Source organism: Vicia villosa, linkage group LG4 (assembly GCF_029867415.1).
Source record: "Vicia villosa cultivar HV-30 ecotype Madison, WI linkage group LG4, Vvil1.0, whole genome shotgun sequence".
NCBI lineage: Eukaryota > Viridiplantae > Streptophyta > Magnoliopsida > Fabales > Fabaceae > Vicia > Vicia villosa.
This window is the reverse complement of record NC_081183.1, coordinates 126,573,470-126,598,510: the sequence shown is the minus strand read 5'-3', so window position 1 is coordinate 126,598,510 and position 25,041 is coordinate 126,573,470. Positions and strand designations below refer to the sequence as shown.

Sequence of the window (25,041 nt, the reverse complement as noted above, 5' to 3'; positions counted from 1 at the left end):
CAAATAATAGTGTCCAGACAAGGTACTGGTGAACATGTCAATCATCTCACGTTCAGTCATCGGTGGCTGAACTCTTGCGGCTAACTCACGCCATTTCTGAGCGTACTCCTTGAAAGATTCTTTAGACCCCTGAACCAAACTCTGCAACTGAGTCCTATTGGGTGCCATATCAACATTGTACTGATAATGCTTAATGAAGGCCTCCACAAGATCTCTCCAAGAATGGATATGAGTGCGTTCAAGTTGTACATACCACTCGAAGGAAGCCCCAGCAAGACTATCCTGGAAGAAGTGCATTAGAAAACCCTCATCCTTAGAGTATACGGACATCTTCCGATAATACGCCTTAACATGAGTCATAGGGCAGGTCACCCCATTGTATTTGTCAAAAGATGGAACTTTGAATTTTGGTGGAATCCTCACACCAGGAACAAACCCCAAGTCATTGATATCCATGCCTAACACCCCTTTGCCTTCAACAGCTCTGAGACGTTCCTCAATCAGACGATACCTTTCAACTTCATCATGTGCACCCTCAGCACTATGCCTTGATACCTGATCAAAGTTCTCAACATTGAAATCTAAATTACCACGGTTCTGATTATCTCTCCTTCCTAACAGACGAGACGGAGGTGGAGGTGGAAACCCGTGATGCTGATTGAAAGGATTATAGTGCCCTCCCACGTGATCAAACTCATTCGGATCATGGTGATCGTCAATCCTGCCAGACACATCATCAAACAGCCTTTGATGTCCTCCGTTCTCATTCCTTCTAGAGTTCTCAACAAGAACCCGTAAGTCATCCTGCCCCTTGGTCAAATTAGTCAATGCTTCCATAAACTGCGCCATCTGCGCATTCATCTGCTCCGTCAATTGAGCTCTCATCTCTGCCATCTGTTCCTGAATCTGTTCCATCTGCCTTCTCTGATTGCTCCTAGTCGGATACGGGTGATTAGCCGTCTTAGAACTCCTTCTGATAACAAAACAGCGAGACATAAGATATAAGACCTGCAAAACCTGCAAATATATGACATGTATGATATATGAATGATATGCATGAAATTTTTGTCAATTTTCAGGTATCCAAGAGTTCATCCCACTTTCAGATAGGACATAGCAACCCTGATACGGAATATATTTGAACAACAATCCGCATACGAGAATAATTCATCAAACTGAGCATATTTCATTCAAACATAACTGAGAATTTGAGTTCATACAAACAAAACACATAATCGTGTCACAAAGTGCTCATAAGGCATACAAAAGAAATCTAGAATATCAAAATGCAACCCCATCCAACAATCCTGGATATGGGCGTCAAACATCAAGAATAAACAGCAAATCAACCCCATAGACCAAACAAATCCACTCTACAGCAGCACTAGGATCGTCTGATAACAGAATGAGCTCCTCCATCTCCTCTCCGTTGGGCTCGGAGTCTTATTAATTCTTCCTCGAGTCGAGCAGATTTAGCCTTCTCTTCCGCTAGCTGTTTATCTGAATCCCGCTTCGGCCTCTTGAGACTACTCTCTGATCTCTGTAACTGTAGACACTCCTGCTGCTTATGATGCAAATCTTCCTTTAACAACTCGTAAGGACGCCTCCGGGTACTGGATTGGCTTGAACTTGCGCCTTCGACTTGCTTGAGCTGGTGCATTAATCTCATCTTTGCATCTCTCTCTTCAAAGAATTTCAAGTTGGTCTCTTGTTCTCTTTCATGCAACTTGTAATTGGTAACTTAAGCATTCTTGTAAAGTTCTGTTGGCACAAATTCAGATGGAATCAAAGGAGGTTGCTTTTGAAGTGGTGCGACCCTGTCATATGGCAACAACAAGTTTCCAACCCGCTTTACAATCCACTTGACATACAGTGTTAGAGCAAGCGATTCTTTCTTCCCTAAATGGGCTCCATAATGCTTACGGATTTTCTTCCAAGCCACAATTATCCTCTTCAATTTTTCTGGATCCGACCCCTTCTCAAAATAGACCGTCTCCACTACCAAATGATTCGCCGGTTTGTCTTTCAAGGTATACCCCAATTGACGCAAAGATACCACGGGATTGTAATTGATGCAACCTCTAGTACCAACCAAAGGAACATTGTCGAACTCACCGCACCCGACTATCACCTCGGAAACATTGATCCGGTACTTTTGCCATTGAATATCATATGAAGTAAGCGACATAATCCTGTGGGTTCACTTGAGTGTCTCCCTTGTCTTCACAAAAGGTCCTTTGCTTGGCAACAGAGAGAGGAACCCGATGAACAACAATTGAAGGCAACAAGTGATAGCACCGCCACTTTTCTCATATCGGGAATGAACGGCATAATAGGTATCAGCCAACAATGTAGGAATAGGATTCTTTCCTATGAAGATGTGTACCGGGGCCGAGTCTACAAAATTGGGAACATTCGGGAACATCACAATCCCGTAAATAGCCACAGCAAGCAATGCATTGTACGCGTTCCAATTCTTTTTCTCAAATTCTTCTTTAGCTTTTCTCACTAAGAATTTCAAAGAGAACCCCGAGACACCTCCACTCGACTTCCAATCATCAGATACTTCTTTTATGCTCAAATAAAGAGCAGCAGCGATCGACTTGAAATTCACTTCTTTAGGAACGTCGATGAATGGCACTTCGTCTTTTATCTTAAGATTTAGAATGATAGAGTACTCTTCCAATGTCGGAGCCAACTGGTAATCCTGGAACGTGAAACACCTCATCTCAGGATGATAGAATTGCATCAAAGTTTGCAAAGCAGGAGTATCAACCACGGTTTCCAACAAAGTCAAAATATTCCCATAATTGTCTGTGAAATTCTTCAAGCAGAAAGCGGTCATTAACGAACTCAAACCCTCCAAGGCGGTCAACGGCTCTCGGAAGAAACTGTAGGTGTGCGTATGTCTCTTTGCTTCTTTGACAGTATCAACGGGAATGTCCATCTTTAACTTGAGTGAACTCTTGAATATCCCTGAAAAATATGACATGCAAATGCTTGTTATACACAATTTTATATATATTTTTTTTGCATTTCTTTTGGAAATAAATATGCTATGATGCAAAGTGGTGGGACTTAGTGCCGCCCACCGGGCATTCTGGACTGCCTGTAACACACATATTACAAAGCCAAAGGTTCGGCCCCAAATGGTATACCACACGGAACACGGAATGTCAATCCACGGAACCAAAGCCCATAGTCAATAACACACTGGAATAGAACACAGATTACCTCTCGAACAAGAACCATAGTACCACACGAACAGGAACCAATAGTACACTCGAACGAGAACAACGGTAACCCACGAACGAGAACAGCGGTAACCCACGAACGAGGATAGCGGTAACCCACGAACGAGAACAGCGGTAACCCACAAACGAGAACAGCGGTAACCCATGAACAAGAACAGCGGTAACTGACGAACGAGAACAGCGGTCACCAACAATGTACCTGTTATATGATCATTGATTCCCGCCCCACTCACGGGTAAAATCTAGGCCAGGGTAAGGTCATGAAACGCAGCATACGGTCCGCCCGAAGGTAAGCATCATCACAGCGCGGATGCGGATGACGATAATACCTCCGTTTGAAACCACTACTCTGCTCGTGGTCACATAATCCATCCCGAGACGTACACCTCGAGACAAACCATGCTCCCACTCTATCCTAGGGTTCCTATGGTTCACACATAGCCTGGGTATTGGGCCTTTTACCTCTTGTAACACCCACCCAACAAACAGAGATCCAGACAGTCCAGAATATGATGCAGAAAAGTAAAAGCGCACATAGAATGCAATGCAAACAGGTAAATATGCAAAGCAGTAAAGCACCCAAAGATAAACACACAAGCGCTAGGATTGACTCGCTAGGTCCGGACCCGCAATAGGTCGAGACGTCCCCAACAGAGTCGCCAGCTGTCGCTACCGCGAAGTTTAACAGAGTCGCCACTAACATATTTATCCTGAAAAAGGAAGGGGATGCCAGCAAACCACAACAAAACAACGGTCTCACGACCAGAGAAAAAGAATAAGGGAGTCGGTTACGCGAGGGGAAGGTATTAGCACCCCACGCGCCCATCGTACTCGATGGTATCCACGCCTGTGTCTAAAACTATGGGTGTGTAACAAATCTACGCTAATCTAGACTAAAATGCATGCAAAATGTAGGGAAAAGAAAGAGTTATACTCGCACGGGCCCTACCCCGCTGCATACGTATCCGTTTTGCGGAATCAGAGGTACCGTAGCTCGGCTAACTAATTTTTGTTTGTTTTGTGTTTTTTAGGTGAACAAGTTACATTCACACTCCGCTGCTCGACCTTTGGAGACTTAGGCTTGGGAATGGAGCGGAAATAACAAGATCTTAAGAAAAGAAAATCAAAGAGTGTGGTTTGTGTTTTAAAAGATACATGAGGAAAACCTAAACTAAGAGGGAAAGCTTGCTACCTAATGTTATCATACAAAGGGTACAAGTCTAAACTAAACTATCAACCTACGAGGAAAAGGGGAAGCACACAATAATATCACACAAACGAGCTCCGCTCGTAAAGCAAACAAAACCAACGGCACTGGCCGAGTGGTAGAAAAGCGGTCCCGCCATAGCCGAGGGGAGCAGCTCAACCCAAGTCAACCAAGCATTAGACCTCGCGAAAATGATCGGGGCATAGACAAGAGGAGCGGATCCCTCTCAGCAACCAAGCCGTCACGGATCGTAAAGGAAAACGGTGCGTGCGTACACCGAGCATCAACGTCGAACGACGCGAGCTATAGGAAAGGCGGGGGTCCGGCTACATGAAACCTTTTCCTGACATACTCGATAACAAGATCTTATGTAGGTTCGGAAGCGAGCAACGCGTAGCGTGCGCATACCAAACGGACTCGATGAGACTAGGCGGGGGTTGATTACTAACCCTTTCCGCGTGCCTTCCATGAGGACTTAACGGAGTGCCATATAGGACTTATTACACCGTGACTCCCTGCCGCAAAGCACAAATGTAAACACACCAACAAAAACAGAGCCTCTTTCGAGGGCTTGGCTAGATGAATGTCTAGGTCCTACTTCTCATGTTAAAGGATGATGCGAGAAAGCGATGAAATGCGAGAGAAATAAAATGAAACGGAATCAATACCAAACGGATGATGATCCGTAAACTAAAGCGATGAGAGCGAGTAAACTAGGATCCCACGAGCAAGCTAGCAAAGCAAAAGCAAATAGTCAGCACACCGATTAGCCATGAAAGCACACAAAGGTCGACATGCGCGTTGAGCATAATCACAATATACCTGCAAGAGGAACAAGCAAACCAAACAAGCAGACATAAAGTAATAGAGACGTGTCTCCCAGATGAGAACATGAAAGGAGTGAATGAAATCGTGTTCCACAAATAATGCGGAACACTCGCATAACAAGCATCGATCGGTGACCGTCCAAAAGCCTTGCACACTAGCACACAAGTTAGAGATAACAAACATCGCAATCGGAATTGCGTTATTGCATTATAAGCTAAGATAAAATGAACAATTAACGCACACATAAAATGGACAACAAATGTAAAGGGTAAAACAAACATGAATAACCTACAATCAATCAATATCAATCATATCATGAGATAGCACGTTTCACAAGCTTTCCAACGATATAAAGAACGTGCAAATCGGAGTTACGAGTAAAAAGTTACGAAAGATTAGAGTTAGAGAAGAAAGGGACCAAAAACAAGTAAGGGAACCGGTTCCCCTATATGGGAACCCGGGTTCCAGCACAAAAACACACACAGGAACCGGTTCCCCCAAACCGGGAACCGGGTTCCAGGGCACTCTGCCCAAATCACGAACCAGCAAAACATAACAGGAACCGGTTCCCCCAAACTGGGAACTGGGTTCCAGGGCATTCTGCCCAGTTCCAAAACGCTTTAGATTGAGCGGGAACCGGTTCCTCCATTTTGGGAACCGAGTTCCATTGTAGGAAAACCAAATTTTATCATTTTTGAAAGCTTGGGAACCATCCCCGCTCAATCTAAACCGATAGCGATTTGCAAGCAACATGCACATTATCAAATCACAACCAAAACACAATGAAACACTCATGGAGGCAAGGCACAATATCAAAGCACCAATTGATTACACAAGAAATTATGCAAACCGAATATCAATGTGAAGCATGCCATTTGCAATGAACGACCAAACACTAAACACCAAAGCGACAAAGTCAAACATATATCAAATTCAACGTTTAAGCACAAGTGTAACATCTTGATGAAGAATAGTCATGAGCCCTAAGTCCATTAGGCCAAACAAGCACAAGCCGAGCAAAGTGCGACACATCAAGCCAAACCACGATTCAAACATCATCATTAACAAATACATAAATGCAACAACAGTGATGAGCATTAAATCATGCAATGTTAATCAAGCTACAACACTATCTCAAGTAATGATTTAAGCATCAACCAAAACAAATATCAAGTAAGAAAATTCAACACATGCATTGGCACAAACACCTTGAGTGCGACACAAGCTACAAGTATTAACACCAAAGATTGCATCAACATGACACCAACGACACGAAATAACACATGTGAGAATGATCAATTATAGCGCATATACTCAAGTCATCACCTAAGCATCAAACTAGGCAATTATCAAGCAAAAATTCGACACACGCATTCATACAAACACCTTGAGTGCGACACAAGTCATCTATATGAATGTTAACAATTAAGCGCACGAAATCACCGACGAAACATGGATCCAAACACGAATATTGCAATTCGTCATCAACGGACATCAATTACATGCAATGAACGTCAAATCTAACCACAATTCACATGAACACAACTAATTCGAGCAAAAAAAGAACAAATTCACCGATCAATCATCATCAATCATCCATTAATCAAGAACAAAAGGTAGATCTAGATTCGAATTCACATAATAATCAACAATTAAGCACTTAATTCAAGATCCGAATGCTTACCGGATGAATATCTACACCGAAGCGCGAACACGAACACGATACGAACGCGAACACGACACGAATGCGACACGAAAACGAAATCCAAGAGGAGAAGAGAGAGAGGCACGCGATCTCTTAGATGAAGAGGAGAGAAGCTTCGATCCGATCTTCACTTTTTAGTCCATGTTGTTCTTGAATCTTGAAGAAAATTGATGAGTTTTGATGAAAGTTTTATGTGATTTGTAGTTTTGATTCAAGAGAATTGAGAGAGAATTGAGAGAAAGTGTTTTTGAATTGTTGGGTGAAGTGAAATTGTGAGAGTCCCCCCTTTGACTTGTGATGAGCAAAATGTTTATATATTGTCAACGCGAAATGTCCAAATTGCCCTCGGTGCGTCTTACTTTAGCTCGTTTTTAAGGAAACTCGGTTCGGCTCTGAATTCCGGAACGAAACCAATGCCACTGTGAAGATGACCAAATTTGTGACTCATCGCCGCGAGAATCACCTCAATCCGATCAACGATGAAGAAAATACGCCCAAATCATCTGGCGCGACTGTGCAGAATTTTGTGAGTACCGATCAAAGAACTCGATAAAACCCTATATTCGGCTCAGAATCTGAACAGGCATGTGTGACGAAGAATCGAAGCTAATGAAATTTCCAAGAAAATGCCGCCAGAATGGACTTCATACGATACAAATCGAAGGAGTTATGAATTTTTGAACTCGGTGCGACATACTCGAAAACACACTTTTTACCGAAACAATGCGACGATCCTTAAAATTATGGGAGTTTTCCGTGCATAATTGGCCTTCGGTCCGAACATATGAAATCTTGGTAATGATGGTACGGAGCTCCAGTTAAATTTTCAAGCGAATCCGACGAGCGGATTGTGAGATATGAATTTTCTGAGATCCGAAACCCTACATTCAGCACTGTTTTTCACTATGAAACCTCAAGTAATTTGCAAATCTGACAACCTTCCTCAAAGAATTGACTTCCGAGCCGAACACGAAAGTTATAGATATCGTCGAAACGGTTGGGGCCCACGCGGGAACTTAGCTCATATCACCTTCCAAATAGGACTTGTGAATTTTCTCATATTTCCACTGTTTGAACCATATTTCACCCTATACCTTCTTAAACCCATGAAAACTCTTTATTATTTTTCTTTATTTTTTGGATGACGAAATAAACGTCATTAATAACTTATAGCTCAAATAAAGAGGGCAAATTCACATAAATGTCTTCGATAGCGATTTGCGAGCTCAGGGGAGCGGAATACTTCACTATAAAGTCATACTTGCCACTTGGTTCTCCCAGTGTATCCCAGACTTCTTTTGGACTAGGTGGATTAGGTGGACTTTGGTATTGCTTAGCAATGGAACCTGTGATGCTTATGTCATCTTCGAACTGATCATCCCATCCAGTTGGGACGATGTCTTCAATGGCAATCAAAGAACTCTAAGGAGCAGTGTACTTCACTAGAAAGTCGTACTTGCCGCTGGGTTCTCCCAAAGTATCCCAAACCTCTTCGGGAATGGGTGGAACTTCATTTGGATGTTGCTTAGTAATATGGTTTGGGATCACTTTGTCGTCTTCAATAGCATTTACTCCTTGGCTGATGAAATGGGACATTAATCCTCCAGAATGAAGATTTTGATCATTCTTCTGAGTTCCATTAGCATAGCCTAGACCTAGCTTATCGAACTTGTAAGGCACATCAAGGATTTATCCCCATACTGTGCAACCACCCTCTTCGATCACAGCCTTAGCATCTTTGAGAGAAGCCATTGTTGGAATTATTCTTGTAGCAGGAGTAGCAGAAATATGTTTGGCAGTAGAGACAGCCGGAGGGACCACCTAAAAAGCTTGGCAGGGGGTCTCGATGAATTCACCATCCATCTCAACATACTTGGAGTTACTCAGGTGGCTAACCACATATTCTTCTTCACCATGAACCGTGACGACCTTGCCTTTTATAGGATATTTTAACTTCTGATGCAGGGTAGAAGTTACAGCGCTTGCCCCATGTATCCAAGGGTGTCCTAGTAAACAGGAGTACGCTGGATGAATTTCCATCACGTAAAAGGTAGAATCAAAGATCTGAGATCCTACTCTGATTGGGAGCTTAACTTCTCCGTATACTGTTCTTGTTAACTCGTCGAAGGCTCTTACCACAACATCGCTTGGTTGTAACACAACTCCTTCGAAGTCAAGTTTTTCCAGTACTACTTTTGGTAGTACATTTAACGAGGAACCATTGTCTACCAGCACATGAGACAAAGTGGTGCCGTTACACTCAATAGAGATGTGCAGGGCTTTATTGTGATTTTTCCCAGCAGGGGTTAAATCAGCATCAGAGAAACCGAGACCGTTATCCACTGTTAGACTGGCAACACAATTTTCAAATTGGTCGACTGAAATCTCTTGTGGTACGTGTACAGCTTTTAAGAATTTCATCAGGGCCTTGGCATGAGCTTCTGAATACCTTAGCAGAGATAACATTGAAATCTTTGAAGCAGTGTGCCCCAGTTGTTCAACAATATTGTAATCACTTTTGCAGATGATTTTCAATATCTCCTCCATTTCTTGCCTCGAAGGATCTTCTATAGTGACTTCAGCAGGTACTTGAACTGGTTCAATTAATGGCTTTTTGCCTCGAGCATTGACATCTTGATTAGGAACTGGGACCTGGACTGGAGTAGTAGTAACATTTGGAGAAATTTCTGGCAAAAAGATTCTTCCACTTCTTGTAATCTTACTAGTCCCCACAATATTATCAACAGCTGGATTAGTAACATTCACGGCCTCCTCAGTCGAGGTGTCTTGTTTAACTCCATGGACATAAACATTCGCGCCATAACTCCACGGAACAGCTTTGTCTGAGGAATATGGAAATGGAGCCGGATTGGTGATGATTACAGATGCTACTCTGGGTGCAGCAGAAATCTTGAAGGGAGCCTTGGTAGGGATTTTCAATGGTATGTTAGAAACCACTGAGACGTCCTCTATCTTCATCCCATTTGAAAAACGTTCGCACAAATTGTCTATAGAAGGGAGTTTCTCAAACATAATGATACGACGATCCATCCACTTTTGAATTCCTCTTTTCAGGTTTTCACAACCATTGGGTAGGTGTGCACAATAATAGCAATCGAGGTCACATCCTGGAAATAAACCAGCTTGTATTAGCTTTCTTTTGATTTCAAGGAGCGGAGTTGACAGTTCCCTCACATCATAGATATAAACAGTGTCCATGATAGCATTAACGGTCTTGTCGTGTTTTGGCATAGGCGCAGTGATGACATTTGGAGTCTCTGGAGGATCGAATTCGATTTCCCCAGCATCTATCATGTCTTGGATCTTATTTTTCAAAGCCCAACAGTGATCTGCGTCATGTCCTGGACAATTGGAATGGTATGCACATGTTTCGTCGGGGCGATAACTAGGAGAGGAAGTGTTCACATTCTTCGGAGGGTCTTCCAATGTAATCAGATTTGCCTTTAACAAGTGCTGGAATGCTTGAGAGATTGGCATATTGATTTTGGTGAAATTTCTTCTCGGTGCATCTGGTCGACGCGTATACTTCGGCGGTTGATCTTTTTGAGGTGCAGATGCAGAGATCAGAACAACCCCTACAGATTGGTGGTGCTCACTTTTGTTGCGACTTTTCTGACTGTGCACTGTATTGACTTCATTTCTCCCACTGATGGGCCTCTTTGTAGTACCAGAGGAGGAGCCTACTTGAATTTTTCCGCTTTGAATGCCACTTTCGACACGCTCTCCAGTTAATATCAGGTCAGTGAAACCTGACGACGAGCTTCCCAGCAAGTGACTGTAAAAAGGGCCAGTTAAAGTGCCCATGTACATGTCGACCAGCTCGCGATCAGATAAGGATGGTTGAACCCTTCCAGCTAGATCTCTCCATTTTTGTGCATACTCTTTGAAACTTTCTTTTGGTGCCATGGTCATGCCCCGTAGTTGAGTACGGGTTGGTGCAAGGTCAGCGTTGTATTGATACTGTTTGTAGAAAGCAGCAGCCAGATCTTCCCAGGTGTGAACTTTTGCACTTTCCAGTTGGTAGTACCACTCGAGTTGTGTACCCGACAGACTTTCCTGGAAGAAATGAATCCACAATTTTTTATCCGCCGTATGAGGTTGTATCTTTCTCACATAGGACCTTAGATGCAGCTTTGGGCAAGAGACTCCATCATACTTTGCAAAGACAGGAACTTTAAACTTTGGAGGGATAACAACATCTGAGACGAGTCCAAGATCGTCAAAGTCTAAACCAGGTATTTTCTGTATCTCCATAGCTTTCATGCGTTCTTCCAACTGCTGGTATTTGCTATCACCATGTTCATCTTCGGAATGATAATCTTCTTCGTCAGATGAAAGAGAGGGTTTGGCGGAACCCTAGTTGCTGTGATTATCTTCTTGATCACCTTCACCGACTTCTTCAGGGATTGGCGCCTTTTTGGGCATCCTGGCCGGGACTCTGACTTTCCTCACGAGGTGGCTTAAACCTACAGATCCCTTAGGCTTATTTTTCTTCTTGATCATCAGGGCTTTCAGTTCCTCTTGCCCCTTTGCTAGCTCCAGAATTGCTATCTGAACTTGGGCGTTCTGTGCTTCGAGATTCTTGATGCTTGTTTCGGAATCCATCCCTTCAAACTGAAATAAACAGCGAGAGGATGAGAAACCTATTATGTGAACCTGTTATGCGATGTTTATGAATGAAATGCATATGCAATGTTTTCAAGGATCTTAGAATTTAGATTCGTTTAAACAAAATAGAAACAAACATTTATTAGTCAAACATTTTGTTTCTTTTTTCTTTTCTTTTTTTTTTCTTTGCCTCTTCCGGGCTTACAAGATAAAGCAAAATAAAAGAAAATAAAGGATTCTTCAAGCTTCCCATGGACGCTTTCTCTTTGCACCCAGGAACGTATTGATCTGCTGTTCTTCATGGAGTTGTTTGGTGAGCTCCAACACTTTCCTCTCATAGTCTTGACAATGTGTTTTGAAGGTGTCCCTTTCTTCTTTTAGTTGAACCCAAGATTTCTGCAGCTCTTCCCAGGCAGTTGGCATGTCCGGATGTAGAATAACTCGAGGTTCCTCCCCTTCGACTTCTGGCTCAATAGTCACAGGTAAGATAGAGGGATATGGCATGATGAACTTCTGAGCACGAGCACACACCCATTTGAGGCAAGGATCCATGGGAATAGAATTCCATTGTCCTAAAAACTTGCTTTCTGCTTTGTAGACACTGCCTCAAGCATGTATAAACCTTCGTCGATATCTTTGGGAATCATCTTCGTAGTCGAACACAATGCCGTGGATGATCATGTCGTGAGGACCATTTCTTCGTGCATATCCAAATTGGCGCAAAGCTAAAGAGGGATTGTAGGTGATGCCTCCCCTAATGCCAAGGAGTGGCACATTAGGGTACTCCCCACAATGGTCAATGAGAGTGATGTCTTCTTGAACGAAGTTGTTCCACCGGATATCTGAATGAGACAAGGACATAATCCTGCGAGACCATTGCATCCTTTGCTCGTTTTTCAACACCGATCAGGGAAGGTGTGATGTAAACCATCTAGCCAGTAGTGGTACACAACACATAAGAGTTCCTCGCTTTTTCATGGTACGAGTGTGTAGAGAATGTAGAATGTCTCCCAGCAAAGTAGGTACCGGATTGTGGGTTAAGAAAATGTTGATAGCATGCACACTTATGAATTGGTCGGGATTAGGGAATAAAACCAACCCATAAATCAAAAGAGCCACAACTTCTTCAAAAGCTTGGTAACTCTTATCCTTTAATAGTGATCGAGCCTTTCCTATCAAGAACTTAGCAAGCAAACCCTCGACTCCACTCTTTGTTTCCCAATTAGACTCGATTTCTGACTTTCGTAAATGTAAGGCAACAGCAATGATTTCAGGCTTTGGAATCTTTTCTAAACCAGTGAAAGGTAATTGACCTCGAACAGGCAACCCAATTAGTTCAGAGAATTCCTCCAAGGTGGGTACTAGCTGGTAATCGGGAAATGTAAAACAATGATGTTCGGGATCAAAGAATTGGAACACGACCCGTATCATGTCTTCTTCAAATTTTGAGGTAACCAAATGGAGTAGGTGACCATGCCTCTCGGTGAATTGAGCATTTCTGGGAAATTCTGATATTAATTCCTTAAGCTCAGATGGTACTGTTGAGATGTTGATCCGGATATAATTTCTGGTAGCGGGAGCCATTACCTGCAACAACAGAACAAAGGTAAACTCTTCGATCCTTGAAATGATTAGTGAAAAATGATATGTTTATGATGTTATGATGTTATGATGTCAAACATGTGGAAAACACAAGCAAATCACACAATAGCCTTGGGTTTAAAGGCTTGCACGAGGTTCATAGGTGATACCCTCCCCACTGAAGTTGAGTTGGTTTAAACCTGTCTTAAAATGGTATTCGGGTTCTATGATCCTTCGAGACAACATCTCAACACGGCACTCGGACGGCCGATCAAAACATTCCTTGAGGATAACCAACTTCGATCAATTTCAAAGCCAATCACTTAATAGGCCACAAGTCAAGTTCAACTAAAGGTTCTAAGGCAAATTAGTGCTTGATGACATTTCGGAAGCCTAACATACTCCTTGATCGTTTTCAAGGGATATCAGTACAGACCAAAGTGTCGCACTAACGGTGACTACCAGATCAACCATATCGGTACATGCCGTACAGTTTCCTTGGTCTATTGTCACATACTTAAGGTATCTCGAGATTCGGGCTAGAATCTTTCACACAAGTAAATTCAATACCCAAACAAACCTTTGAAAAATAGAGCAAACAAATCAAACAATTGAAAACATCGAAGTGATCTAAACTCTAAGGTAACCCCTTTTTAAAAACATTTTTTTTTGAATTCCCCAGCAGAGTCGCCAGTTCTGTCGCCTCGGTTTTTTTGTGGGATGCGAACTGACTTTTCTTTTATTTTTTTGAGTTGTGAAAATCAGAGAGTCGCCACTGACTTTTATTTTATCCAATTAAGGAAAGGTTTATAAAAGAAACAGAAAAAGACCTTAAAGAGATTTTGGGTTCGGGGGTAGGTTATACAAAGGGAAGGTGTTAGCACCCTTTGTATCCATGGTTATCCATGGGCTCTTAATTGCTTAGCTCACTTGTTTGAATCGTTTGTTTTGCTTGAAATGGTTGTATGTGGTTTTATACATTTTGTAAAGAATTAACTTTGTAATGATCCTTGTGCGGATGTATACAAAGTGTTTATCTTTCGAAAGATGTTTTGATGGTTTGAAAAAAAGATTTTTAACTTCGTAATGATCCTTGTTTGGATATATACGAAGTGTAGTCCTTTGAAAGTTTGTTTTGGAAAAAACAGTGATGTGTAAAAGCTTTTGTTGTTTTTGATTGAGCAAGCAATTAGGAGGTATACCCTAAGTTTATAAGGTTCTTTTCTATTCTTTTAGAAAAATTTTCCTTGATTGGATATAGACAGAAATTTGTATTTGAAACAGTAAGATTGATTTTGAAAAGAGTAACAGAGGGATTACCCTAAGAGGTGCAAGTGTGATTGTGTTTTGTTTTCAGATATGTTATGTTTGAGATTAGTGATCTAGCGCTTCAGTTATTATTCTCGACATACACGCAATTTTATATGTACAGGAATTTAAAGTGTGGGAATGTAAAATGCGGAAAGTAAATCTACGCTATTACATCGATTGTGCGAGAAATGTAAACTACGCTATTTACATGAATTTGACAACCTATACACTTATCTATGAATTTTAAATTGCAATAAGATAAAGGGAAAATATTTTTGGAGTTTTTTGGATTGGTTGATTTAATTAAAAGGTCAAGAATTAGAAATAAAATTTAAACCTAAAAAATTAAGTCTAAAAATGTTCAAATTGTTTGTTAATTAATTTTAAAATAAAATTAATTTTTTTGTGATTTTTGAAATTGTTTTTTGAGATTATTAAGTTAATTAACATATAATTATACAAATAATTATACACATAAATTAAACTTAAAGAGAAAAATATCCTAATTATGTACAAAATTAGTTCATAATATATAAACTTAATTTAATAAAAAGAAATTTTTTTTTCTGATTTTTGATAGGTTAGAAATAATTAAAAGGGAAATATATGAATATATATTGATTAATTTAACAAATATTTTAATTATTAAGAAAAATAAAATATTTTTGTGTCAAAAATTAATACAATATTTTATCAACCTAATAATATTTTTTGCATAATTTTTTTGATTTTTAAAACTATTTTAAATTAATTTTACAAAGAAAATCAAATAAAATAGAAAATATTTAATTTGTGATCCTGTGTGGTTGTTCTATGAAAGAGCAGGGTGTGGTTGCGTGTTTTGATGTGTTTTCAGATCGATCATGTGGCTCAGATGTTGAGGGTGCGTGGAAAGATGATGGAAAGTGCACATGGGATCTGGTTGTGGCTAACACGCGCGTTTTTTCAAACGGGCGAATGAGAAGACGCCACGTCTTCGTCTCCTACCTCCGGCCAAACCTGTAAATATTAGCTACGGTTTTGCTACAGATTTCTCCTAGCTATTCCGTAGCTAATCATCCCTGATCTCCAAACCTGCAAGGAACAAGGTGAACAAACAAACTGATAGCCTAGATCAAACAAGTAGGTCATCCTGAGCTCGAATATGTTCTTGTTCATGTATAATTTTGGCTCAAACGTAAAACCCCATCCTTGGAGCTTTCAAACCCTCGAATGGTATATGCTTCGTTTTGCATTCAAACTCTAATTAAACCACCCATAAAGCATCTATGCTTCATCATAAACACAAATACAAGGTTAAATTCAATTAAATATGCATGTAAATATGTGTTAGAACTCGGTTTAGTTCTTGACAAACCTTAGCTTCTGGGTACTGATTCGTGAGGCTTTGAGGCTGGAAATTGATTTGGTTATGTTCAGTGGAGGTCAGGGAACGTGTTTGAATGTTTAGGACACTTGGAATTTAGCTCTAACTCAAAATTCGAATTTCAAGTTTTCATGGAAATTTCGAAGTGTGAAGAACTATGGCTTTGGCTCTGAATTCGTGTCTTTGATGTTGGCAAGCTCATGTATTTATAGGCAAGGATTTGAGCGCTGAGAAATTAAGCAACCAAGCCTATACTTGAGTGTTTTGAAACTTTGAATTTTTTATGAATAAAAGCTTTGAAAATCTTGGCCATGGCTTCAATTTTCTTCACCCCTCTTGCCATAGGTCTTCTGTACCTCTCTGCTCCATCATTTGAATCAACCTTGGCAACTCATGCTATAGACAAAGCATTGGATAATTATCTTGGACAATTTCTTTTTTAATTTAACTTTAAATGAAGTAAAATTAAATCAAAAAAGAAATAAAAATGTCATGGGCCTAAGATTGGTCGTGGATGGCCTTAAACATCCTTATGAACATGTTTGGATCACAAATGCTTGGGCCCTTTTGAAAAAAAAACAAATTTGCTCAATGTTGGTTTCATGCATTTTCCCAAAAACTGACCAACTTCAACAAGGCATAACTCCCTCAATTTTGATCATATGAAGGATTTCTTGTACTTTTTAGAAACCTCAAGATGTCCTCTACAAGCTACTTTGGAAGCTTTTTTGCATTTGGAGAATTTATCTTGATGTTATGGGCTTTGACAAAAAACTGCTTTTTGTTGACTTTGAAAATGACCTGTAATGTCTTGGCTCATATTTCCCAAATGGTAAATCCGATGACCATGGGACCAATTTCATTTGAAAGATAATTGAATTTCCTTCAAAATGAGCTTTGGTTGGAATTTTTTGGATGAACGAGGAGAGAGTTATGACCGGTCAAAGTTCAGTTGACTTTTTAGGAGAAAACCCTAATTTTGAAACTTAGAGTTTTGTCGATTTCTGAACTTTTCTTGATGAATTATGAACAGTCAACCATTGATCAAATGATGAATCTTTTGAAAAAATGTGGATGTTGACAAAAAATTGCATTTTTGATTGTCTGTTGACTTTTCGGTCAAACTGGTTGTCTGTTGACTGTTTGAGCTGTTGACTGTGCGTCCGAGCGAATCGAAGTTTGAAAATTTGTCTGGTGGTACTTTGAGACATATGGAGATCCATGAAATCCATTTGAGGTCTCAAAAACTCGTTCTCCTGAAAAAAAAAGCAAAAACCCTAGTTAGGGACTGTTTGTGTAGGAGACAGTTAGGCGTACCTGATTTTTGTGCAGTGTTGAGTCTCTGCTGATCATGTTATTATCAGAAGACTTCTAGAACAAAAATCTTGGAAATTTGAAATGTGAATGATTTATTTGACTGATGGTACAAACACGGAGAATTGCGCTGATAGCGGGTTTGACTGGTAACTGGTTGTCCGGGTATTAACGTAACAGTTAAAGTGAAAACTTAACAGTTAAAGTTAATTTTTTTTCTTTTTGTTTTTGTTGTGTTAATGGTGAAAAATTATTTACATGATTTGTTAGAGAAACAAAAACATAATAAATAAATAAAATATATTGTACGCGAACGAAATTACTGATAATAATATTGAAAAGGATTTAATGCACAGAAATATAAATATTTAACTAGCAATAAACACACATAATATTATCTTACTAATTAAAAGACGGTACAACAGATAGTACAATATTTAATACTGACAGTACAAATATTACATAAAAATATAGCGAACAGTACGACAAATATAATGAACGGTACATTATTTGAAAGCGAAAGATACGACAAACTTTAAGTATGACGATTAAAAACCCATGCTATAAACAACAATATATAGATGTACGGGAGTGCAAGCATCCCAGGTCCGCATTTTTCAGGACTATGCAGACAGAAAAAGGACATGATCACCACAAAAACAATGATGACCACAAGAAAAAACGTATCCACCCACTTTGTCATTTTTGCCGGGGAAGAAGAGAAAATAATTAGGAGCTAGTATGATAGAAATTTGGGAGATGAGTGAAATTTGATGTGAGAATTTATGGAAAAAATGAGGGGTATCTATAGAGTGAAAAGAGGGATGGAGACGTTGGGGAATGAAGTGGTACCGTAAAAGGAAAGTTTGAAGGATAGTAGGATTTGAAAAAATATGGTAGGGTTTGAAAAGAAAGATGTATAGAATAAAGTTAGGATTTGATTTGAAAGAAAGAGATTTGAAAAGAAAGAAAGAGATTTTGAAAAGATAGAAAGAGATTTTGAAAAGATAATATAGTACAAAAATTAGTGGGAAACAAAACCAATAATAATTTAATTGTTACCAGTACAGTTTGAATCCCTGGACTCTGCGCCTGCAAAATTTGATTTTGTACCAACTGCGTCAGTATTATTTATCTGAAAATAAATCTCAAATAAATAGCGTGTGAAGTGATAAACAGTATTTGGCATTTATGTAAGAATAAATTCAACAGCGAACCAAAATACCGTATAAAAAATATTCTAAAAAACTGAGTATTCGTAAAATCAGGACATTTATGAAATAAAATCCAAGATTATATAAAACTCCCAATTTTTAGACAGAAGTCTGTTGCCTTCTCTTTGAAAAAAGATGCGGGAAAATTTTGGGGTATAACAGCTGTCAAATTCAAAAAGCTCTCAAACTTCATCTTCAACCTCACTACAATGCTGTTGTAATATATTAGTGAGATTAAGCTTAAACTTAAGAGAAAATCACAGTTGTGATAATAGCTTTATAAGAAGCATTGTAACTCTTAAAAGAATTTGTTTACATTTATTTGTAAGAACTAGAGTGATCAAGTTGTTGATCAGAATACTCTAGAAAGTCTTAGAGGGTATCTAAGCAGTTTGTTCCTAGAGTGATCAGGTTGTGATCAGTATACTTTAGAAGACTTAGAAGTTGTCTAAGTGGAAAACCATTGTAATCTTGTGTGATTAGTGGATTAAATCCTCAGGTGAGGTAAATCACTCCAAGTGGGTGGACTTGAGTAGTTTAGTTAACAACGAACCAGGATAAAAATCATTGTGCAAATTGTTTTTATCTTACAAGTTTTAAAAGCTACACTTATTCAACCCCCCCCCCCTTTCTAAGTGTTTTTCTATCCTTCAATTGGCATCAGAGCGCCGGTTCAAAGGTGCAAGCACTTAACCGTGTTTAGAAAAGATTCAGGAAGAGAAAAACGCTTAAGTCAAGATGGCTGGTGAAGATCCAACAAATACATCTGCATCTGGCTCTGCTGAGCAATACAATGGAAATGGTAAAAATGGTTATACTAGACCACCAGTATTTGATGGTGAAAACTTTGAATACTGGAAAGACAAACTTGAAAGTTACTTCCTTGGTCTAGATGGTGACTTATGGGATCTGCTGATGGATGGTTACAAACATCCAGTGAAAGCTACTGGTGTAAAGCTTACAAGACAAGAAATGAATGATGATCAAAAGAAGCAATTCAAAAATCATCATAAGTGTAGGACTATTTTGCTGAATGCTATCTCTCATGCTGAATATGAGAAGATATCTAACAGGGAAACTGCCTATGATATATATGAGTCATTGAAAATGACCCATGAAGGAAATGCCCAAGTCAAGGAGACTAAAGCTCTTGCCTTGATCCAGAAATATGAAGCCTTCAAGATGGAGGATGATGAAAATATTGAGAAGATGTTCTCAAGATTTCAAACGCTAACTGCTAGATAGAGAGTTCTTGACAAGGGATACACAAGGGCTGATCATGTCAAGAAGATCATCAAAAGCTTGCCAAGAAGATGGGGTCCTATGGTGACTGCTTTCAAAATTGCCAAGAATCTGAATGAAGTCTCTCTTGAAGAATTGACCAGTGCTCTGAGGAGTCATGAAATTGAGCTGGATGCTAATGAACCTCAGAAGAAAGGTAAGTCTATTGCATTAAAATCTAATTATAAAAAATGCACTAACGCTTTTCAGGCTGAAGAATTAGATTCTGAAGAATCAAAATCAGAAGAAGAAGATGACCTGTCCATGATCTCCAGAAGGGTAAACCAACTCTAGAAGAGCAAGCAAAGGAAGTTCAAGACCTTCAGAAGCTCAAAGAACCCTGAAAGAGGAGAATATTCTGGAGGCAGAAGATCTGACAAGAAGAATGTCATCTACTATGAATGCAATGAGCCTGGACACTTCAAGAATGAATGTCCAAAACTTCAGAAGGAGAATCCCAAGAAGAAGTTTCATAAGAAGAAAGGTCTTATGGCAACATGGGATGATTCAGAATCAGAATCAGAATCAGATTCTGAAGGCGAGCAGGCAAACCTTGCACTGATGGCCACAGTGGATGACGGATCAGAATCTACATCAGAATCAAATTCTGAAGAGGTATTTTCTGAACTATCTAGAGAAGAGTTAGTTTCCAGTTTAACTGAACTTCTAGAACTCAAGGCTCATCTTAGTATCAAATACAAAAAGCTGAAGAAGCTATTTGAATTTGAAACTAAGAAGCTGGAAGTGGAAAATTCTGAACTGAAGGAAAAAGTTTTAAAATTATCCAAAGATATTGGATCTCCTTCTAAATCAGAAAAATCCATTCCTAGTCTCAATCATATTCTGAAAGAATATTACTCGAGCTTCAGAAAGTTTCTATCTAGAAGTATTGGCAGAAGACATCTTGCTTCTATGATATATGGTGTTTCTGGAAACAAAAGGATTGACGTTGGCTATGAGGGTGATATCCCACGTAAATTTGAACCTGTAGACAATTTGAAAACCACATACGAGCCATTATATGATCAGTTCAAATATGGCCACTCACATGATATTAGGCTCACTTTACATGCCAAAAGCTTTAACACTACACATACCAAGAAGCATGTGACACAACCTAAAAAATATCAGGCTGCCAAACCTAAAGAATATCATGCTGTTCCTCCTGTTACTTATCATGCCAAACCCAAGTTCAATCAGAACTTGAGGAAAACTAACAAGAAAGGACCCAAGAAACTGTGGGTACCTAAGGAGAAGATAATTTCTGTTGCAGATATCCTTAGCAGCAAAGAAGACAAAGCACAAAATGTCATGGTACCTGGACTCTGGGTGCTCGCGACACATGACGAGAAGAAGGTATATGTTCCAAGACCTGGTGCTTAAATCTGGTGGAGAAGTCAAGTTTGGAGGAGATCAGAAGGGCAAGATTATTGGCTCTGGAACCATAAGTATTGGTAACTCTCCTTCCATAACTAATGTACTTCTTGTAGAAGGATTAGCGCATAACTTATTTTCCATAAGTCAATTAAGTGACAATGGTTATGACATTATCTTCAATTAAAAGTCTTGCAAGGCTGTAAGTCAGAAGGATGGCTCAATCCTATTTACAGGCAAGAGAAAGAACAACATTTATCAGATTGATCTTTCAGATCTTGAGAAGCAGAAGGTGTCTTGCCTTATGTCTGTTTTTGAAGAGCAATGGGTCTGGCACAGAAGATTAGGACATGCTAGTTTGAGAAAGATTTCTCAGATTAACAAACTAAATCTGGTCAGAGGACTCCCAAATCTGAAATACAAATCAGATGCTCTTTATGAGGCATGTCAGAAGGGCAAGTTCTCCAAACCTGCTTTCAAATCTAAGAATGTTGTCTCTTCCTCAAGGCCGTTAGAACTTCTGCACATTGATCTGTTTGGACCAGTCAAAACAGCATCTGTCAGAGGAAAGAAATATGGATTAGTCATCGTAGATGATTATAGCCGCTGGACATGGGTAAAGTTCTTAAAACACAAGGATGAGTCTCATTCAGTGTTCTTTGAATTCTGCACTCAGATTCAATCTGAGAAGGAGTGCAAAATCATAAAGGTCAGAAGTGATCATGGTGGTTAATTTCAGAATATATTCTTTGAGGAGTTCTTCAAAGAAAATGGTATTGCCCGTGATTTCTCTTGCCCTAGAACTCCACAGCAAAATGGAGTTGTAGAGCGAAAGAATAGGACTCTACAAGAAATGGCCAGAACCATGATCAATGAAACCAATATGGCTAAGCACTTCTGGGCAGAAGCAATAAACACTGCATGTTATATTCAGAATAGAATCTCTATAAGACCTATTCTAAATAAGACTCCTTATGAATTGTGGAAGAACAGAAAGCCCAACATTTCATATTTTCATCCTTTTGGATGTGTCTGTTTCATTCTGAATACTAAAGATCATCTTGGTAAGTTTGATTCTAAGGCACAAAAATGTTTCCTTCTTGGATATTCTGAACACTCTAAAGGCTACAGAGTATAAAACACTAAAACATTGGTTGTAGAAGAATCAATCAATATCAGATTTGATGATAAGCTTGGTCTTGAAAAGCCAAAGCAGGTTGAGAATTTTGCAGATATAGATATTGATATATCAGAAGCTGTAGAACCAAGAAGCAAAGTTTCAGAAGCTGAAAATCTCAGAAGCAAAGAATCAGAAGATCAAGTTGCTGCATCTTTAGAGAATCTCAGAATTTCTGAAGAGCCAACAGTCAGAAGATCTTCTAGACTCACCTCAGCTCACTCAGAAGATGTGATTCTTGGAAAGAAAGATGATCCTATCAGAACAAGAGCATTCCTTAAGAACAATGCAGAATGTCAATTAGGTCTTGTTTCTTTGATCGAGCCAACTTCTGTTGATCAAGCTCTAGAAGATCCAGACTGGATAATTGCCATGCAAGAAGAACTTAATCAGTTTACAAGGAATGATGTATGGGATCTTGTTCCTAGACCAAAAGGTTTCAACATCATTGGTACAAAGTGGGTTTTCAGAAACAAGCTTAGTGAGAAGGGAGAAGTGGTAAGAAACAAAGCCAGACTGGTGGCTCAGGGTTATAGTCAGCAAGAAGGTATTGACTATACAGAAACCTTTGCACCAGTGGCCAGGTTAGAATCTATTCGCTTATTAATTTCTTTTGCCACTCAGCAGAACATCACTCTGTATCAGATGGATGTTAAGAGTGCCTTCTTAAATGGTTATATAGATGAGGAAGTCTATGTCCACCAACCTCCTGGTTTTGAAGACTCTAAGTCTCCAGAACATGTTTTCAAACTTAAGAAATCATTGTATGGATTGAAGCAAACTCCTAGAGCTTGGTACGAAAGATTAAGTTCTTTCCTTCTGGACAATGGTTTCACTAGAGGACAAGTGGATACGACTCTCTTCTGTAAAACATCTAAGAAGGACATTTTAATTTGTCAAATTTATGTTGATGATATTATTTTTGGAACATCTAATGCTTCACTTGGAAAGGAGTTTGCTAAGTCAATGCAGGCTGAATTTGAAATGAGTATGATGGGAGAACTCAAGTATTTTCTTGGAATTCAAATCAATCAAACTTCTGATGGAACATATGTTCATCAAACGAAGTATGTGAAAGAACTTCTGAAGAAGTTTAATCTTTCTGAAAGCAAAGAAGCCAAAACTCCTATGCATCCAACGTGTGTTCTAGGTAAGGATGAGGTAAGTAAGAAGGTTGATCAGAAGTTGTACAGAGGTATGATTGGATCTCTTCTATATTTAACATCTTCTAGACCTGATATTTTATTCAGTGTTTGTTTGTGCGCTAGATTCCAATCAGATCCTAGAGAATCTAACTTAACTGCTGTTAAGAGAATTCTGAGGTATCTGAAAGGTACTAATAATGTTGGTTTAGTCTACAGAAGATCTAAAGAATACAACTTAGTAGGATTTTGTAATGCTGACTATGCTGGAGACAGAATTGAAAGGAAGAGTACTTCTGGAAGTTATCAATTTCTAGGAAGTCACCTGATCTCCTAGTACAGCAAGAAGCAAGCTACCATTGCTCTCTCAACAACAGAAGCAGAATATGTTGCTACTGCTGGTTGTAGCACACAAATGCTCTGGATGAAGAGTCAGCTAGAAGATTATCAAATATATGAGAGTAACATTCCTATCTTCTGTGATAATACTTCTGCCATATGTTTATCTAAAAATCCTATCTTACATTCCAAAGCTAAACATATTGAGATTAAACATCATTTCATCAGGGACTATGTTCAGAAGGGTGTTCTCTCTTTAAACTTTGTGGATACAGACCATCAATGGGCTGATATCTTTACAAAACCCCTTGCTGAAGATAGGTTTAAGTTCATTCTGAAGAATATCAGTATGGACTTATGTCCAGAATGAGAAGATAAGAAGGTATTACATATGGCTAAGTTCTGAAATGTGTTGGGATTATGTTTTTATAAGAAGTTCTGATTATGATCAATTAGAAGTTCTGATTCCGTTATTACTAACGTTTCATTATCTAAGTTGATTCATAATCTCTTTTAAAGTAAAACAGCTGTCACCAGTTTTTTCCAGAAAATGAACACGTGTTCACTATTTTTGGACAAGCATGCGTGCAGTTGAGGAGACGCTGCCCTAGGTAACTGTGCAAATCATTTCATTCTGTCACTTTATCTCTCCTAACTTCATTTCTCATTAAATGCAAATTGATGTCATGTTTTTCTGTAATCATTTCACTTAAACCATATTGCAGTTATTATTTTCTTTTACCCAACCTTTTATATACTCCTCTTCATCTTCATTTCATCTTTTTCACTCTCTCTTCTCATTCGTCCCTCTCTTTTTGCATTCAACGCATAAACCCTAGTCTGTGTCTGCATCTTTGCATTTCACCATGAATCCCTCATCAAACTCTTCAAACCAAGCAGAAATGTCTTCCACTCAACTGGTTTTTAGCAAGCGTGGTTTTGCTCCATTGAAGACCTGTTCCATTCCTGCTTCAGAAATGGAAGTTCTATGTGAATCTTCAGTGGATTTTGAAAATCTGAAGATATATGGTTTCAAACCCAAAGCAAAGACAATGGCTCAAGGCTGGTCAAACTACCTTGATAGATTGGTTGGACCAATTTATCCGGCTCTTGTGAAAGATTTCTAGGCTCATGCAACGGTTACCCCAACTGCAATCATCTCCTTCGTGTTAGGGCATGAAGTTGTGATAACTGAGAAGTTGTTAAGGAAGTTGTACAACCTGGAAGATGAAGAAGGATGTACTGGTCCTCTTCATGGCAGAGTTTGTTGGCCACAGCTTGATAGACAAATATCAAATGCTACTGCTACTGAATCCCAT

General features: G+C 39.3%; 1 protein-coding gene across 1 annotated transcript; it reads right to left on the bottom strand.

Moving 5' to 3' along the window:
• Positions 1-2,200: 2,200 nt before the first annotated feature.
• On the bottom strand, positions 2,201-2,947 carry LOC131597825 (uncharacterized). The gene has a single exon (XM_058870490.1). It carries the CDS (start codon positions 2,945-2,947, stop codon positions 2,201-2,203), a length of 747 nt encoding a protein of 248 aa, XP_058726473.1.
• Between the last annotated feature and the right edge of the window lie 22,094 nt (positions 2,948-25,041).

Coding starts and splice junctions, on each gene's coding strand:
- LOC131597825 (XM_058870490.1), bottom strand. CDS start 2,947: ATGGACATTCCCGTTGATACTGTCAAAGAAGCAAAGAGACATACGCAC.